At 38.6% G+C, this 17,680-nt stretch overlaps 4 protein-coding genes across 7 annotated transcripts; 1 reads left to right on the forward strand and 3 right to left on the reverse strand.

Annotated features, from left to right (window-relative positions):
* Nucleotides 1-103: 103 nt before the first annotated feature.
* On the reverse strand, nucleotides 104-5,064 carry LOC111484049 (ABC transporter G family member 15-like). 3 transcript variants are annotated; one of them, XR_002718445.1, is made up of 10 exons: nucleotides 4,257-5,064; nucleotides 3,194-3,273; nucleotides 2,662-3,123; nucleotides 2,443-2,565; nucleotides 2,238-2,369; nucleotides 1,872-2,156; nucleotides 1,518-1,790; nucleotides 1,339-1,446; nucleotides 844-1,264; nucleotides 104-411 (listed from the first exon to the last, which is right to left on the reverse strand). XR_002718445.1 is itself a non-coding variant. In XM_023130462.1 (9 exons), the coding sequence occupies exons 1-9, from the start codon at nucleotides 4,498-4,500 to the stop codon at nucleotides 908-910; spliced, it is 2,064 nt and encodes a 687-aa protein (XP_022986230.1). In that variant the 5' UTR covers nucleotides 4,501-5,064; the 3' UTR covers nucleotides 730-907. The 3 variants fall into 3 exon arrangements, 1 of the variants encoding a protein (XP_022986230.1); XR_002718446.1 differs by lacking the exon at nucleotides 104-411 and adding an exon at nucleotides 430-564; XM_023130462.1 differs by lacking the exon at nucleotides 104-411 and having other exon boundaries at nucleotides 730-1,264.
* Nucleotides 5,065-5,869: 805 nt separating this feature from the next.
* LOC111484579 (calponin homology domain-containing protein DDB_G0272472) lies at nucleotides 5,870-8,525 on the reverse strand. 2 transcript variants are annotated; one of them, XM_023131232.1, is made up of 5 exons: nucleotides 7,687-8,525; nucleotides 7,146-7,412; nucleotides 6,864-7,058; nucleotides 6,555-6,773; nucleotides 5,870-6,279 (listed from the first exon to the last, which is right to left on the reverse strand). In XM_023131232.1, the coding sequence occupies exons 1-5, from the start codon at nucleotides 8,134-8,136 to the stop codon at nucleotides 5,956-5,958; spliced, it is 1,455 nt and encodes a 484-aa protein (XP_022987000.1). In that variant the 5' UTR covers nucleotides 8,137-8,525; the 3' UTR covers nucleotides 5,870-5,955. The 2 variants fall into 2 exon arrangements, with proteins under 2 accessions (XP_022987000.1, XP_022986998.1); XM_023131230.1 differs by having other exon boundaries at nucleotides 6,864-7,067.
* Nucleotides 8,526-11,621: 3,096 nt separating this feature from the next.
* On the forward strand, nucleotides 11,622-12,221 carry LOC111484352 (photosystem II 5 kDa protein, chloroplastic). The gene has a single exon (XM_023130899.1). It carries the CDS (start codon nucleotides 11,739-11,741, stop codon nucleotides 12,069-12,071), a length of 333 nt encoding a protein of 110 aa, XP_022986667.1. The 5' UTR covers nucleotides 11,622-11,738; the 3' UTR covers nucleotides 12,072-12,221.
* A 475-nt stretch (nucleotides 12,222-12,696) lies between these two features.
* LOC111484373 (calcium-dependent protein kinase 8-like) lies at nucleotides 12,697-17,270 on the reverse strand. Its single transcript, XM_023130929.1, has 9 exons — nucleotides 16,947-17,270; nucleotides 16,064-16,606; nucleotides 15,293-15,416; nucleotides 15,000-15,143; nucleotides 14,662-14,814; nucleotides 14,474-14,589; nucleotides 14,223-14,390; nucleotides 13,102-13,329; nucleotides 12,697-12,945 (listed from the first exon to the last, which is right to left on the reverse strand). Exons 2-9 carry the CDS (start codon nucleotides 16,571-16,573, stop codon nucleotides 12,799-12,801), a joined length of 1,590 nt encoding a protein of 529 aa, XP_022986697.1. The 5' UTR covers nucleotides 16,574-16,606; nucleotides 16,947-17,270; the 3' UTR covers nucleotides 12,697-12,798.
* Nucleotides 17,271-17,680: the final 410 nt, after the last annotated feature.

Here is a 17,680-nt window from a genome sequence, read left to right on the forward strand (position 1 = left end):
AAACATTAATAAAGCACTGCAACTTCTATCTATTTCTATCTCTTTCACTGTCCCTTTTTCTTTTATCCAACAGCAATACCTAATCTTTTCTTCTCTTCCCGACTAATGCCTCTTAAATGCCAGTTTCCAACAATCCACATAGACCCATTTCCACAATCTCATTTACTTCTTCTTGATCATTGGCTATGTGTAGGTTGAGTTCTCTTGGAATACAAAAGTACAATCTCATTCCATCAGAACTGTGATTTTTCTAAATATATCATTACAGTATATCAAGTATGCTGTATTCAGTGTGCATGCATTAATTATATGCCTAACTGCGTGTAATTGTGGTACTACTAAAGTGTTCTATACGACCAAGTAGTATTCCACCTTCTAAATGGGACATGCCCATCTCTCTTTGTACTTCCTCTGCTATCAATCAGGAAAAAGAGAAGTGTTCAATGTTGATACAATCTTATAAGTAGTGACAGATATGGAGAAAACATCAAAGTGAGATGTCTATGCAAGGCCTGTGTGTGTGTGTGTTTCTCATCAAGCAAATCGGGCATAGTCTCTCTCCGCCTGACAAGTGGCGAAGTGGGTGAGAGTTAATAGCAGGGGACAAATAGTTAAAGAGTTCTAAATTTCATTCGTGCTTTGTGAGATCAAAATATTCTTTATAAGAGTGTAGAAACTTCGTTCCCCTCTCTCTAGTAGACACGTTTTAAAATTTTAAGGGGAAGTCCAAAAGGAAAAACTAAAAAATGACAATATGGGCTAGTGGTAAACTTAAAAAGGAACCGAGTTTAGTAAATATTGAAGAAATTCCATTGAAATGAGGATCCGCAGCTAACTACATACCTCTTAGAAGTTACATTGTTATAGGTACAAGCTTTCCAAGTCATCGTTTTTGGTGCTTCAGCTTCTAGTTGAGAGGAGAGTTGAGACCTTCTTGAGAAGAAAGTGAGTGAAGAGGTTGGTGCCTCTTAGAGGAAATAGAAGGCATTGTTCGGAAGGAAGGTCTTCTCTGGAGATGTTTCAGAGTTTTCTTTGCAAATATTGTCCGCAGAAATGGTGAAGCTCTTTCTTTGAATTTCAAGACAACAAAGAACAGAATTCGGTATAGAAGAACAAGGAGCATGAGACCTGTTAAGTCCCACCACTTGGAATGGCTTAATGGAATCCCATACATATTGGTGATTACATACTCCCCACTCAACTTCGGCATTCCCGGTATCATTGGCTCGAACTCGAGCCCGATCAAGTCGTTTTTGTAAGCACCCTGCAGAATCAAACCACCCAATTATCATCATGAAATGGAAGCTGCTTTAAGAGACTGGACATGGATGATGATACCTGTAGTGCCCAAGAGCCATAACTGAGATATGAGATTGGATACCGCCAAAAGGGCTTTGGAAGATCAGGCAACAACCGGAAGAAGCCAGAGGTCATCATCATGATACCCTGAACGGAAAAAGGAAAATGAAAAACAAGGCTGTGGATTCTTATAAGCAAGCTTTATTAAATGGTCTTACAATGATTCCAGCGCCTGTTATAATTCCCATCAGGAAGTTTGGAACCAATGAAGCCACAACCATCATCAACCCCTCTATTACAGAAATGCATCCAAAAATATTAAGGCAGAAGAACATGTAGCGGGAGAACTCCAGCCGATATTTCACCATGTAGAAGGTGATGGTACCCGAAACAATTGAAATCGAAACCAAGAACGGTAAAGAAGAGAGGAAGTTTGACAATATGAACACTGTAACTCCATAGTATCCATTCAGCCTTTCTCTGTAAAACATCTGCAGAAGAATGAAACAAAAACTTCAGAACACTAAAGAAACGCCCAGATTAACCTCCTCTTCCAATATCAGATGTCTTACCTTCATTTCCTCAGTAAAAGATGGAAAGCCCCCAATAGTCATAAATGTCATGAAGCCAGTGATAAATCCACCGCAGGCTCCTCGAGCTAAGATTGCGGTGTAACTGGTTCCAACATCAAAGTAGATGGTACCAACGCATAAGGAGACTATCACGTAGATAATTATCCTTAGCCAATAATATCCGACATCCCTACACATATTAACAAATGATCGACGGGTCAGTGTCGAAAGCTGCTTGAACCAACTAGCTCCGCCTCCTTTTTCATCCTCAACTTCAAGTCCCTCCTGGAAAGGATGAAACTGTTCATAAAATTTGTTCCAAAAATTGCTTGTTCTCTTGAGGGTTAGTAGCAGAATCATGCTTACAATGGTGGAGATTTCTCGAATTCTTGCCTTCACTCTACTTGCATACTGTGAGCTCCTATATTTTTCAACAAGCGATGACTTGATTTGAGCTGTTGCCAAATTCATGAAAGGGTCTGATGATTCTGGGATATCCTGCAAAAAGAAGTATAAACGCAATCCACCAGTAGTTTTTTGAACTTGGTTACAATTCAAAACTTGTTCTTACTCTAATTCTTAGAGACCCTTTGAGTGTGGCTGTAACGATATCGAAATCCGAATTTATACAACGAAGAAAGTGATCAGATGGATTCCTTCTACTTGGACAAGGAAAATTAGCTTCAGCAAAGAACTACGAAACAGATAAACAACCCAAATAACAAGTGAGACATTTCATCGAACAGTTGGAAGGCGAAAACCTGCAAGTTTGCAACCTGAAAGCCCATACCTGTACAGCCATTTTGGCTTCCCCAAAGTAAACAGCCTCACCTCCAGAGAGCAAAAAAAGGTCATCAAAGAGCGCAAAAACCTCACTACTCGGCTGGTGAATTGAAGAAACAACAGTCCGCCCATCACGAGCAACATTTCTAAGAGTTTGAATGACAAAGAACGCGGAGGCACTGTCAAGGCCGCTGGTGGGTTCATCAAGAAAAAGCAAACGAGGGCGTGTGAGGATTTCAACCGCAACACTCAATCTCTTCTTTTCCCCACCACTAATTCCTCGAAGATGCCAATTCCCAATCAATCGATCGGCGCAGTCTTGAAGACCCATTTCCAAAATCGTTGCCTCCACGATGTTGTTGAGCTCATCTTTGGTCATAGAACTCGGAAGCCGCAGCTGGGCAGAGTAGCTTACGGTTTCTTTCACCGTTAGAGTTCCCAATAGTATGTCTTCTTGGGTTACATAGGCCTGCAAATGTTGAAGTGAATTTTCAGCTCCTACATAAATGTTACAGTCTGAAAGAGAGAAGAGTACTTACAACGTCGCCATTTCCGAGCTTCCTCTTCTTTCCATTCAGGAAAACATGTCCAGTCATTACCACATTCTTGGAGAGTCTCCCTGTTGCGTAAGTTGGCAAGGTTAGTTAATTCCGTTAATTGATTTAAGAATAATAGCTCTATTACTTTGATTAAAATTATAGATCAAGTTATCCTTCTCACTCATTTAAATATATACAATCGATCAAATGTCAGAGTTTTGGTTGACCTAAAAAAAAGATTTATGTTTGAATGTTGTTATAATCGCTTAATCCTAACTATACACACTTCTATATATATAATTAACAAAAAATTATAGTATCTAATAACTATTATTTTAAAACCACCTTGATTTTTGTTTTTTAAATTTTCTTATGTTTTTTAATCACATATTTTGTAGTTAAACATTTAGATTCTAAATCAAATTTTATTTTTAAAAAGATTTTTTTTTATTTTTTTATTTCACTCGCAGAGAAAGAAAATAGCAAAATTAATAGAATTAGCGTTGATAGTTTAATTTTGGGAAATAAAAAAACAAAAAATTCAAAGTGATATTAATGAATTAAATAATTTGGGCAATGAATGTGGAGGCAAATATATATATGTAAAATAAAATCATTGGGCTATTTTTGTATAATTTTGTGAAATAAAATCTAAGGGGAGAAATTACATTTAATGCTGACTGTTGAGTGTAGAACTCATTTAATTTTAGTCGGTGGGGACCAAAATTCATTTTGTTAATAAAAAAAATATTACCCAAAAGAAAATCCATCAAATTAAAAAAAAAAAAAACATTAAAATTTAAAATCACTGAAGAAACAATAAATATACCCAACTAACAATTGGAAGACGAAGAAGAAGAAGAAGAAAGAAGAAAGAATCGGCATTTACTTACAAACACGGAAGAGAGGTAAGGTACTCACCAATCCCCGGATAGAATATCTTATCGTCACATCCAAACAAACTTCAAAACACTAGAAAGTGTTCGTCCCCTTTGAAAAATTCCTAGTTCTAAAGAGAATGCATGCATATAAATCTGTAGAGAGAGAGAGAGAGAGAGAGAACCTGCAAGAGTATCAAGAAGGGTGGATTTGCCGGAGCCGGAAGGGCCCATGATGGCCATAATCCGGCCGGGGTCGGCGTAGCCACGGAGGCCATTGAGTAGCCTCTTGGTGGGGCCATCGGTGAAATTAGGAAGCATGACGGTGAGATCCTCCCACACAAGGTAAGTCCCTCGCTCTTCTCCCCGCCGCAGGGCGTCGGCAGCGGCGTGGGAATGGGTTCCTCCGGCGTGGTGGTGAATTTCCATGGCGGTGAATCAGGATGGGTGAGTGGGAGAGTAAGAATGGAGGGTGGGGAGGAGGAGGAACATAGGGAGAGAGAAGGGGGATTATAATATAGCAAAATGAACATATTATGTAGAACTATAAATGCTGCCACAAATGGAGGTGTGCACACCAAATTAATGACGAAAGAGGAAAACGAGAAGAAGAGAAGACACGATACGGGGTTTGAGTTTGATTATCATGTGGGAATGGGTGGTGAGTTGGAATATTAAATGAACATGTGAATGTGATGCTTTCCATTCTCACACTAATTCAAATATATTTAATCAATCAATTACTTTTATATTATCATACAAATTAAAGTGACGATGGAGAAGAGGATTTTAATGTGGTTCACAATAATTTAACCTACCCAACCATATTAGCATTTATTATTCCAAGAAAAAATAAGGCATATAAAAGTCCTTTAACTTAGGGGTGCCCAATGCGTGGAAAATTGGAAGCCACGTACCCAAATTAGACACCAAAATATCATAGTCGCCCAGTTTTTAGGCACAATATGATACGACTGTTATGACTCAAAATTTATAAAAATAAATATGATTCACTGAATCCACAACAACCCATACCCATAGAGCCCTAAATACGTCAGCCCAAGCCAAATCCTCTGTTCTGCTTTCAATGTCGCCGCCGCTCCACCTCTCCGGCATCTGTCTCTCTCCATCTCTCCGCCGCTGGCTCCTCCTCTCTTAAGCAAAGGGCTAAGCCTAAGCTCCCTCCACTGAGGAGTTGGAACATAAAAAGTTTATTTATTATTATTATTGTGTTAGATATCGAAAATATATTGTTTTTAGAAAAGAATTTCTGTCGGCCATGGGCCAGGCGTTATCGACTAAAACGGTGGGTCATGCGTGCCGTTTCGTGCATTGATGGGCCGTTATTTGAGCTTTTGAAGCATACTCTGAGTTAGCCCAATGGGTCAACCGGGCCCAGTATCTGCTTTGTCTCTCTCCTTGAAAGAGATGAGTTGGATCAGACCGGACGCGGTTTCTCGGGGCTTATACTTTTGAGTTTAAGCTGATTTTATTGTTGACTTACACATTACGGATTAAATTGTGTCTTTGGACTTTTATAGATGTACCAACTTTTTATTTTGTATTTTAAAAAATATTACATTAAATCAATTATTTGATGTTAGTTAGTTTAACCGTTACACTATCAAATGTCTTATCCTATAGAAATCAGCTCATTACATAGTCCGTCAATTTGTTGAGTAAATTTTATTAAAAGAAGAAGAAGAAGCCATTTATTAAAAGGGCCTAAAATGGATATTTTTGTTATTTTCCCACATTTATGGATCAAGACTTTATCACTAAATAGTTTTCCTTAAAAGGCTCAACATATATGTACAAATTCGGGAAACAGACAAAAGCATCTAAAAAGAAGGTTAAATTTCCTTGGAAGTAAGGATCTAAAATTCACTTATGAAGGTAATTGTTAGTGATATCTCGAAAAGGTAATCGTTGAGATTTCTCGAACGCTTTGATATGCGAATGAATTTTTTGTTGCTGTTGTTGTTGCAGTTGCTGTTCATCAATGGAGATCTCTCTACGCCTGCTTCGAACATCGCGTGCATGGAGGAGGTTAGGATTCTTCTCCTTCACGCGGCAGATCAGCACATGCTTCTCCATTTCATCTGGTGGCGAAGCTTGTCCATGTCGTCCTTGCCCCTTCTTCTTCGACCTCTCGACCTCCTTTGTTTTGCTTTCATGCGCAATCACCTTGTGTTTCCATTCTTCAACCTACCAGAAGCCGAATTATGAATCATCAGTTCATCACAGACGGTAAGGTAATGGAGTTTTTCTTGTGTGCATGTATTTTGAGAAGTGATGTTTTTACGCAAGATTGCAGAAATGGGATTTAGAATCGTCAGATTAGAGATTGGTAGGATATTGGAGTATTTCTTCTTCTTGAAGATTGCAGAAATTGAATTTAAAATATCAGGATTAGAAATTGGTGCGGTAATGGAGTTTTCTTTTCTTATTCTGCGTAGTTTGTGAAGAAATGTTGTTCTTACAGAGGATTGAAGAGATCGGATTTGAGATTCGGATTCCAGGGCTTGATCTTTCCAGAACTCTCGAGAAACCTGCAACTCTTCCATCTCTTCCCTCACTTGATTCAACATCTCCTGCATTTGCGACCATTGATCTTTTTCGGCTTTAACTTGCTCCGTGATTCTTCGAATAATCGCCTTGCAATGCCCTGAGCATTGATTCCGTTCTTGTGATGTTGAGTCCTGAATAGGAAAAAACAGATACTCCGTGTTTTAGTGATTTGAATTCTATTCAAATTAGGTTGATCTTGACCACTGAGAAGAGACATTTACCAGATTCGGTAGGTGTGTCGGCATGGATGAATCCGGATGCTCGGTTCTGATCTTCGAAGATGCGGCGGAGCTAGTGGCGGAGCTGACGACGGAACTGGTGGCTGTAATGGAAAGCATGGACCTACATTCCTCCCTCATTTTCTCTAACAAAGTTCCCTTCGACAGATCTTCCATTTTTCTCCTCAAAACCTCCACCTGAACATTCTTCGAAGTTAATAAAAAGAGTGGATTAGATACCACGAACAATTAGGATCAGAAAACGGATATTCAAACCATTCTTACATTGAATTTTCCACTTGAAATGAAGCTTTCGTGATCTCCACAAGCGTCCTTCGTCTCTGTAGCAATCAGTTCACCAGAGTTCCCATCAATTTTCTCAAGCTTTCTCTGTAGTAACGACGCACGTTTGTCAAAATTACTACACTTCCTAACTACTATCTGTTTGTTTCTTGAGCCCCTTCGCAACCTCTCGAGTTTTTTAGCCAAATCGTTGATCTCATCCTCCAATACCATCTCCATATCCTTGCCTTCATATACCTTGTTTTTCCCCTGCATCAAACTTGGTTGTTTAGAATCTGCATTCGGTACCAATCTTTATCATAAATCCCAACTCGTTGCTTTGTAGAAAATGTATGTGCCCATATTTTAATTTATCAGCAACAACCGTAAGAAGTGTTGTTATTCTTATTCATGATTGAATTCGTTGATTAGTTTAGAGATCTGCCCAATTTCGAATGCGAGAATGAGCAGTGTTCCTTTTGAGATTTCGTTGGAAGATAAATGAAGAACTGAGGTGGAAGGAAAAATGAAAACGAAAACTCACAGAAACAAGAGCTTGAACAGCTGATTTCAGAGTCCTCTCCATTCGAACCTTCATCTTCTCCAATTTCTTGTTGGTAATCTCTCTTTCCATCCTCAACAAGTTACACTCCGCCCTCAACATCTCCGCCTGAAACCGCCACTTCTCCTCCGCCGCTGCACTTGCGACGCCAACGATCTCTCTCTCCTCCACTCTCTCACTCCTCCCCTCACCACGATCCATCAAAACAACCGGAAAGCCGTCCTTCAAAAACGCCCGTTCCTGGTCGAACAACGCCTCGAGCTTCCCTCTCCCATCGAAACCGGAACTGGGTTTTGCAGGTACACTCTTGGACGGCCGGCGCCGCGTCCTCGGCCTCCTCGGAAAGTGGAGAATCCTGGGAGTCGGAGGCGCCGGTTGCGGGTACTGCCATTTGGGCCTTCTTGTAGCAGTCACTGTCGCCAATGATGACATCGGAATGTAATGAAATGGACCTAAAAACCAAAAGCTCCTTTGGTTTTCCCCAGTGGATTTTGAAAACGAAAACCAGAGAGAGAAGAAGAAGAAAAGACAGAGAGAAAGCTGGAGAAGTGAAGAGGGTAAATCGAATTGGGAGAGAAGGCGTGCAACCTCGTGAAGTGTAAGAGTACAGAGATTTCAAATGAAAGCTGTTGTGAATTGTAATGTGTGTGTGTTTTTTTTTTTCCTTCTTTTTTTGCATGGGCCTAATTTATTTCCTTGGAGGTTGAGAAGTGTGAGTGAGAATGAGGCCTTGATGTTTCATTAATGGAGGAGGCTCGAGATGGGGAAGGAAGCATTCGGAATTTGGGTAAAATGTTTGCACAACCAAATACCAATATCCAATAAACAATAAAGTCAGCACAAACCTCAACTCCTCCTGCCTCAATTTAAACATAAACAAACAATAATCTGCCGTTTTATTTAAATAATTTTATGCACAACGGTCAAATCCCACTAGACCAAACTCAAAAAGACAAAACCCAATTAACCAATTGTTTGGTTTAAATTCCCCTCCTTTTTTTTTTTTTTTGTTCTCCAAGTTCCAACATGCCCCTTTTAAATGTTGTCTTTGCATTCCTATAAGGTACTTGAGAAGCCACAAGGTTTTTTTATTTTTTATTTTTTATTTTTATTGAAATTAGATACAAATATTTATGAATTAAAATTTCAAAATATAGATTCACCTCAGTATTAAAAAATTGAATAGCGTGAATTATTTGGTGAATAAAGTGGAATAAGTAAATAAGTATTTGAAAGTTTAAACTAGGAAAGAAAAAGAAAACATTTAAAAATATTTAAATGTTAGGGAAAGGGAAACAGCAGTCACAGTTAACAAGGTGTGTGTGTGTGTGTGTGTGTGTGTGTGTGTGTGTGTGTGTGTGTGTGTCAGCCAAAATTCATACAATTATATATGATTGGTGGTGGCTATTTACCAATAAAAAAACAACATAAACTATTGGTACGTGCCGTTTAAGGGAATAGTTGGTTGGGGCTTTGTACTATTCTCCTCTCTTCTCTTCCCTTCTCTTCTCTTCTCTTCTTAAAAAATAGACTCTTTATTTATTTTATATTTAAATTCAAATTCTTTCCTTATGGGGTTTAAACTTCCACTGACAAATGAACAAATCACAATATTTTTCATTCTTTTTGACAGTGTGACACATTATTAGATTTGATTCTTTTTCATTTCGTTATACTTAAATCATACCTTTGTCCTTACACTATTTTAATTCTCTTTATCAATCTCCTTTTTATATAATAAGCCCATATATTCTTTTTTCAGCTCATGATTAAGAATTATTAAGATTAATAAATTAAGATATAAGAGAAAAAAAAGGAACCCTTATATGCATATAAACTTACTTGATAAACAAAATCCGTGACCTATAATATCAATAACTTTCAACTTTTATTTTATTTTTATAAATAAAATTGTAAGTGGTTAATTTAATAAGGGACATACTATTTCTTCACGCAATTTCATGATTTTTTACCGTTGTAAAATGTACCACACCTTGTTTAACATAATAAAAAAATATAACTATACTATAAACTTTCTTAATTTATTTACACCCAAATCTTAACTCTCTCTGGCAGGACATTTCTTGACTTGTCCCAGGACCAAGTTGTTATTTCAGAAATTATTTAAAACTTTGTTTAGTTTCTTGTTAAACTATGTGCCGGGATTGAATACATTGGTTTAATATTATTCTTCTTGAGTATAAACAAGTATATAGTTTATGAGATCACGCATGGTTTTGGAGAGGAGAATGAAACACGTTAATCGTAAATGTGGAAAACCTCTCTCTACTACACGTATTTTAAAATTTTGAGGTTGATTGCGATACGTAACGAACTAAAATTATTACGTAATTTCTTAAGACCTATCACAATGTCACAAATATTTTACAAAAAAAAATTGTGGATATTTAAAAGAAAAAAGTTTGAAAAAATTGCAAAAATAGTTGATGGATGTAAAAAGGGTGTGAACATAAAAATAATGGAGTGGCAGTGTAGAGAGCGCATCAAATCAACAAACTCACACGAATGATGTGACCGCGCGCGCGCTGTAACGCTCTCTCTCTCTCTCTCTCTCTGAATTTCTTTACTGTCCACGTCATCTCACTTACCGCACATTATTTATGTATCATTAATGGAAAATTGAATCTTATCCTTCACCAGTAATTTTCATATATTTGTCTTTTTCTATTTCTCCAATTATTTAAAAATTGGTGAGATATTTGGATAAAATAAAAATATAGAATAAAAATGGATGTTTACAAAACTGTCCCTGAAAAGTAAAATAATGAGAGGGCAACAGGGAGTGAGTGGCTGCATGAAATGTGGTTGGTTAGTGGAGCGCAAGGCCCAAGTCAAGTGGCTCGCAAACCAAGGCCCAAAAGAAGCGGATCTAAGGCCCAATTGAATTTGGATTTCCCAATTTCAAAATTTGAAAATGTTTCCAAGTAATCGGTAATTGGGAAAGCAGAGCGAGTCTCTGTTACCACACAGATACACAGTGAATACGGTCCAAGTACAGTACCTTTTTATAAATTAAAAAAATTCCGAATATTACTGTTAAATAATATAAATACTATTTTGATGGGGTACTTTCAACCTCATTCCATTTAACCCGTTCAGTTTTCAAAATTCAAATTTTTGTCCTTATAAATTCACTGTATCTTATTATTATTATTATTTTTGTAATAACTGTAATTCATGGAAATACATGCGAATTCACCTCCAAAATTTATACAAAAAACAATGATAATAAATTAATGATACAAACCAAATTTAAGATTTATCAAAAAATTACATAAAGTAAAAATATAATTGGGTTTATCACTCTCAATTCTATTCTAATAGAGTAATCTATTACAAAAAGATATATATATATATATATATATACACAAAAAATGCGTATACTAAGGAGAGGTTTCTAGACACATGTAACAAATGTTTCACTTCCCTCTCCAACCTCTTGTTATTTGTGAGTTAGATATTAGTTGGAGAGAGAAACCAAACATTCCTTACGAAAACCCCTCACGCATTTAAAACTGTGAGACTGTAATAGGCCAAAACAAATAATATTTGTTAGCAGTGATCTTGAGCTATTACAAATGGTATCAAAGAAACATTAGGCAGTGTGCCAGTGAGGACACTGGCTACAAGTCTCTCCTTAATAGACACGAGATTATTATTTTAAAAGTTGTAAAAGTTTTTAGTTTTTAATTTTGTATATTTAAAATTAAAGCTAAAAAAATTATTGTTATTGTAGAACATGGTAGAAACGCTTGGTTGTGAATCTACCATGTAAAGAGAAGTTGTAATTGGGCAAAGAGATAAAGGAGAACACGTGGCAAGAGGGCATTGGTTAGAAAATGTGATAGGATAAGGAAATGGATGATGTTTGAATGAAGAATGAGCAGAAGGAGGCTTGAATTAGCTGGACACACTCCCAAACATAAACTATATCCTCTTTCTCCTTCACCCACCTCTCTCAACAACCACTAATCTCCCCAATCTCAGACCCCAATTTCTCCAAATCCCTGATAATGGCCTCCATGTCCATCACAGCCTCCTTCCTCCCCTTCACCGCCACCCAACCCTCCGCCGCCGCCGCCCGAAGAGCCCTCTTCGTCACCAAGGCCTCCACCTCTGCCGCTGCCACTGACAGCAACTCCAACGCCAACTTGGAGATCAAGAACGTGAAGGTGGAGAGCAGCCAAGGGCGGCGGGAGTTAGTGGCGGCCGCTGTGACTGTGGCAGCTGCGACCTTCGCGAAGGCGGCGATGGCGGATGAGCCCCCACGTGGCTCCGCTGAGGCCAAGCAGAAGTATGCTCCCATCTGTGTCACAATGCCCACTGCCCGTATATGCCGCAAATGATTTCCAGATGTTTTCTCTGTTGTCTTTTTTTTTTTTTCTTCCTTCCCTATCAAATCATTTCATTTGGTTTCTGGTTTCCGAGTTTTATTGTAAAATCTGTATAAGAAAGCTATGAATTGCCATGAATCCCCCTTCAGTGTTCTTGTTTTTGCTTCCTTCAACTCAAAGTTCATTCAACTCCTTTCTTTCTTATCACACTTTTAAACAAATCAAAACTTTTATACCATCATAACTTGGGGTCGAAATAGTCAGCATATCTCAACAAAACACAACATTCAAGTTGTCGAAACCAACCCGTTGTAATGTGGTCATCTCATTCTTCCTATGGTATAATATTGGTTGGCTGTTTAGTGGACGGACTTCAAAACGGATCTAAGAACCCAAATGACTAAACTTTATCATCATCTCAATCCAGACGAAAATAAGGAACTTTATATCTCACTCTGTTCAAGAATATGCATTTAATAAAGAGACCATTAATGGAGGTTGGCAAGAAGATCCCAGAAAGTGCTCTCCCTTTGCATACACACTCTGGAGCTTGATCCAGAGTCAATGGTGTTTGACTTGGAATAGACTTAAAATGATAATAATATTAATAATTATAGAGTCTTATATCATAAACGAATGGCACAAAACCCAACATAAGTGTTTTTATATATATACCAAATATTTGCATTCTTCAGATATCGGTTGAATCATTTCATCTTTCAGACGGTTTATCTATACCTTAATTAGTAAGATTAAATGACCCTTCTCTGAACAACTTCAAGCTCAGGTTGTTGAATCTTTCCCGTGAATATTGCCTCGATGCTTTTCTCCAATCGGTTCCCGCCTTCATCATTCCCGCAAACTCCTCGTAGCTTATGCATCCGTCCTACAAAAGCAGTATACAAAGGGTGCATCTATATCAACATCTATGGAGGAGCTGAACTACTTTCAGGCGTTTGGCAAGCAGGAACTAGAGCTATGAAGCATTTCGAGGAGTATCAAGTTTGTGTATGTTACTAAGAACTGGACATGAGGTACTGACCTTATCCGTGTCGACATCGTGCATAATGGCACTGATGACATCCTCACTGTTTGTTTCTTCATCATTTAGCACAGCTCGAAGCTCTTCAATCTCGATGAAACCACTCTGATTTTGATCAAAGAATGCAAAAGCTTTATGTAGGTGCTCGTCATTTGCCATCCTTCTGAGGTGGATTGAAAGTGCAACAAACTCTCCGTAGTTGAGAGTTCCATCATCATGAACACCAGCCTGTAGAAAGAAAAAGTTGAGTCAGTAATTGTGTCTAAAGGTTTCATTACTACTTCACAAGATAGAATAGACTGCCTTTGAATCACAGAGACACCATGAATTCAAGCATCTGACCATTCATGCTTCGTTTTCGTTTTTATTTTTGTAACAGCCCAAGCCCACCGCCGGTAGAAATTGTCCTCTTTGGACTTTCCCCTCGAGGTTTTAAAAATACGTATGCTAGGGAGATGTTTGCACACCTTTATAAAAAAAATGTTTCGTTCTCCTCCTCAACCGATGTGGAATCTCACAATCCACCCCTTTCGGGGCCCAGCGTCCTTGCTAGCACTCATTCCCTTCTCCAATCGAAGTGGGACCCCACAATCCAACCCCTTCGAGAGCCAGCGTCCTAGCTGGCACTCATTCCCTTTTCCAATCGATGTGGGACCTCCCAATCACCTCCCTTCGGAGCCTAGCGACCTCGCTGGCACTCATTCCCTTCTCCAATCGATGTAGGACCCCTCAATCCACTCCCTTCTGGTCCAGCATCCTTGCTGGCACACCGCCTTGTGTCCAACCCCTTTGTGGCTCAGCCTCCTCCTGGCACATCGCCCGGTGTCTGGTTTTGATACCATTTGTATCAGCCTAAGTCCACCGCTAGCAGATATTGTCCTCTGTAAAACGCGTATGCTGATGTTCTCACACCCTTATAAAAAATGTTTTGTTCTCCTCCCCAACCGATGTGGGATCTCATAGTTTTCTTTTTAGAGAACATCGGCCCCTATATCTACCTACGTGTGTCGGGGAAAAAAAAAAAAAAATCTAAACAAGTCCAAGAAAGAAGGATGATAGCAAATTCAAGGCACACACGTTCAAGGATACGAAAACAATACATAACAGAGAATTGTACATACTGCTTCCATAAGTATCTGAAGATCTGCTTCTGGAATCTGTTGTCCGAGCTTTTGCAATCCACTTCTCAGCTCCTCCAGATTTATCTTTCCCCTCTTCTCAACGTCCATCATCTCAAATGCATCCTTTATGCCAGCTACTTCCTCCACTGACAAATGCTCAGCGATCACCTAAGGACAATAATCAAATGAAATGTCATTTATAACTCAGGCAATCTATCCTATAAAACACCCCAAATGACGTTTATGGTCACCCTTAGAGCTCGTTTCTTGAGCTTGTTCATCACAGAAAATTGCTTGAGTCTTGCTTTTACTGTCTCGCCTAATGGAACATTTGGAGCCTTCTTAGCATTTTGTAACCAAGGGTGGCCTGCACAAAGTGATATTTCAGGTATTCTGTGCAAATTCTAAACTATAAGTGTGAAATCAGTGGACATGATACCTAGAACTTCCTGAGCGGTAAGGCGCCGCTTGGGATCGGGATCAAGCATTTTTCTTACAAGGTCCTTTGCATTTTCAGAGACTCTTGGCCAGGGGTCTCTCCTAAAATCAATAACCGAGCGAATAATTGCCTGTGCTACACCCTGTTCAGTTTCTACACGAAAATCGAAAGCTTATGAGGAGGAAATCTAAAAGAAGAACTACAAAAACTACACTAACAGGCTACTTATGTGAAAGATTCTATCCACAAGCAATGAGAACTTATTTCTTAACCAAACTGTGTATATGCATTCATTGTTCTTACAACATATGAACTGTGTAGAGAACAAAAATTCAAACCTGCCCAAAATGGTGGAATGCCACAGAGTAAAATATAGAGGATAACCCCGGCGCTCCAAACATCAACTTCTGGACCATAGTTCTTTTTCAGGACCTCTGGGGCCATGTAATAAGGACTGCCTACTATTTCATTGAATTGTTCACCTAATCCAATAGAAACAGTAATGTGTAGTACGTTTCATGGCATGTACAAATAGAAAGGTGCGGCCAGTGTAACAAAACAAACAAAACAAGAATGCACAACAAAATGATAACATGATTCTCGTATGTCAATTGACTACAAGCCGCAATACCTCGTTTAAAAGTGATAGACAGCCCAAAATCGATTGCCTTCAATGGGGATGATTCCTTCTTATTTGCAAAAAGAAAATTTTCTGGTTTGAGATCACGATGCATCACTCCATGTTTATGACAAGCCTGTAACATGAAGTACATGTAAATAAGCAAGATTACTTCTCAAGAATAAAAATGTCATAAAGTCATATGACAAATACAATTGTGAGATCCCAGATCGGTTGGGGAGGAGAATGAAGCTTTTTTTATAAGAGTGTGGAAACTTCTCCCTATGAGACATATTTTAAAAACTTTAAGGGGAAGCTCGAAGGGAAAAGCCCAAAAAAGACAATATCCGTTAGTGGTGGGCTTGAGCTGTTACAAATGGTATCAAAGCCAGACACAGGGCGTTGTGCCAGCAAGAACGCTGGGTCCCGAAGGGGAGTGGATTGAGGGGTCCTACATTGATTGGGGAAGGTAACGAGTGCCAGTGAGAACACTGGGCCCTGAAGGGGGAGGGAGTGGATTGTGAGATTCCACATCAATTGGGAAGAAGAACGAAACATTCTTTATAAGGGTGTGGAAACCTCTCACTAGCAGACGCGTTTTAAAAACCTCGAGGGGAAACTCGAAAGAGAAATCCAAAGAGGTCAATATCTGCTAGTGGTTGACTTGAACTGTTACAACAATAGACGTACAAATGCCAGCTTACGACATATTCCAACTAAACTAAACTTACAAGAAAATAAAACTCTGCCATGTTTAAAAGTTAACCAGCATTTTCTTTTCACCTCAACAATTTCAACGATTGTCCGCATAACAGCAGCCGCTGCACGCTCTGTGTAATGCCCCCTCGCAACGATTCGGTCAAACAACTCCCCACCCTCGCACAGTTCCATCACAATGTGAACTGCCTCATCATCCTCATAAGTATCCTTCAGCGTAACAATATTCGGATGCTTGGGGAGATGCTTCATTATTTGAACCTCTCTTCGCACATCCTCAATATCAACAGCAGTCCTAAGTTTCTTCTTTGATATAGATTTACAGGCAAAACTTTCACCTGTATTAGTATCTGTGCATAAATATGTTACACCAAATTCACCTCTACCAAGCTCACGGCCAAGATCATAATGAGCCGAAATGTCATGACCAGTTGGAGCTTTCAACACCTGAAGCTTGTTATCAGCACCAACCACATTGCTCCTACTACCCTTACAAGAAAATGGAAAGGACTTCTTCTTGTGCTTACCTTTAGGCTTAGCCGAAGGAGAAACAGGAGTAGCACAGCAATTACCCATGGGCAAGATCCAGAAATGTCAAAATGCTCCGACCTTTTGAGACATTTCAAGACCCATCAAGCAAATATATTAAGGGTCAAAAACATAAATAAAAGTAGAGATTCATAAACAACACCAAAATACAAGCCAAGATCCAAAGCTTTATTTACAAACAATACGGACCAAGCTGAGAATCTGAGATAGATAGATAATCGAAAACTTGCACAAGATATCACAATTTCTCAGAGAACAGAACAGGCACCTAATCCAGGGCATTCTAAACAATGAAAAGTAAACCGAGAGAGATATCTATTCATTTTCATGACAATCCCACATGGCCTAGACATTGTATTTCCCATTGAGAGATTAAAATGCTATTAAAGAAAACCCCCACCTGAAATTTTCAGTTGAAAAAGAGGAATCACAACGACATTGAGAAGAATAACCGGAGAAGTTGAGGCGAGGGGAGAATTGGAGGGCTTTGAATCTGAAATCTGAAGGAGAAAGATGTATCTCAAGAACGGGAAGGCGGCATTGATAGATTGAGTTTCAGAGTCTCTCTTTCTCCTCCAAGAAATTCTTCTTCTTCTTCTTCTTCTTCTTCTTCCACTCTTGGATTCCACCAAGACGGAAGGCAAACGAGACCTTCCTCCCCCACCTCTTCCCTCCTTTTCAATCCACGAGGCCATTTCTCTATTCCCAACTGAATTCAAGAGATTATTACAATAATCATTGCATTTCAGCAAAATAATATTTGTTGGTGGGTCTAAGTCATATAAATGACTCATTATCCAATACCATTAGAAAAAGAAATAAATTAAAAAGAAAGTATCATTTCATTCGAGGAATTCAATCATCACTGTCCCTGTCGCCTAATGATAGTTTTTATGTTGCCAAATAAAAATATCATTTCAATTCAAGCTGAGTAGGAAAATGTGACTTCTTTATCCGGTTAACTTTACATTCAATGCATCTATCTATTCGAATTCTAGAATAAAAGTAGCCAAATAATAAATATTATTCGAAGTTTGTACTTTTATTAATTTGAAAAATGACTGTGTATTATAAGGCATTTTAGAAACAAATCTCTATCACCAAAATATCAGCAAAAGTGCGTTTGATCAAATA

This window comes from Cucurbita maxima, unplaced genomic scaffold, assembly GCF_002738345.1.
Source record: "Cucurbita maxima cultivar Rimu unplaced genomic scaffold, Cmax_1.0 Cma_Scf00009, whole genome shotgun sequence".
NCBI classification, from domain to species: Eukaryota; Viridiplantae; Streptophyta; class Magnoliopsida; order Cucurbitales; family Cucurbitaceae; genus Cucurbita; species Cucurbita maxima.

Coding starts and splice junctions, on each gene's coding strand:
- LOC111484049 (XM_023130462.1), bottom strand. CDS start 4,500: ATGGAAATTCACCACCACGCCGGAGGAACCCATTCCCACGCCGCTGCC. Junction 2,370..2,442: donor AAGGGTCTCTAAGAATTAGA/GTAAGAACAAGT, acceptor TTCTTTTTGCAG/GATATCCCAGAATCATCAGA. Junction 1,447..1,517: donor TAACAGGCGCTGGAATCATT/GTAAGACCATTT, acceptor TTTTCCGTTCAG/GGTATCATGATGATGACCTC.
- LOC111484579 (XM_023131230.1), bottom strand. CDS start 8,136: ATGTCATCATTGGCGACAGTGACTGCTACAAGAAGGCCCAAATGGCAG. Junction 7,413..7,686: donor CTGTTCAAGCTCTTGTTTCT/GTGAGTTTTCGT, acceptor AGTTTGATGCAG/GGGAAAAACAAGGTATATGA. Junction 6,280..6,554: donor TCCGATCTCTTCAATCCTCT/GTAAGAACAACA, acceptor GGCTTCTGGTAG/GTTGAAGAATGGAAACACAA.
- LOC111484352 (XM_023130899.1), top strand. CDS start 11,739: ATGGCCTCCATGTCCATCACAGCCTCCTTCCTCCCCTTCACCGCCACC.
- LOC111484373 (XM_023130929.1), bottom strand. CDS start 16,573: ATGGGTAATTGCTGTGCTACTCCTGTTTCTCCTTCGGCTAAGCCTAAA. Junction 15,144..15,292: donor GTCTATCACTTTTAAACGAG/GTATTGCGGCTT, acceptor CTATTGGATTAG/GTGAACAATTCAATGAAATA. Junction 12,946..13,101: donor ACGATGTCGACACGGATAAG/GTCAGTACCTCA, acceptor CTGCTTTTGTAG/GACGGATGCATAAGCTACGA.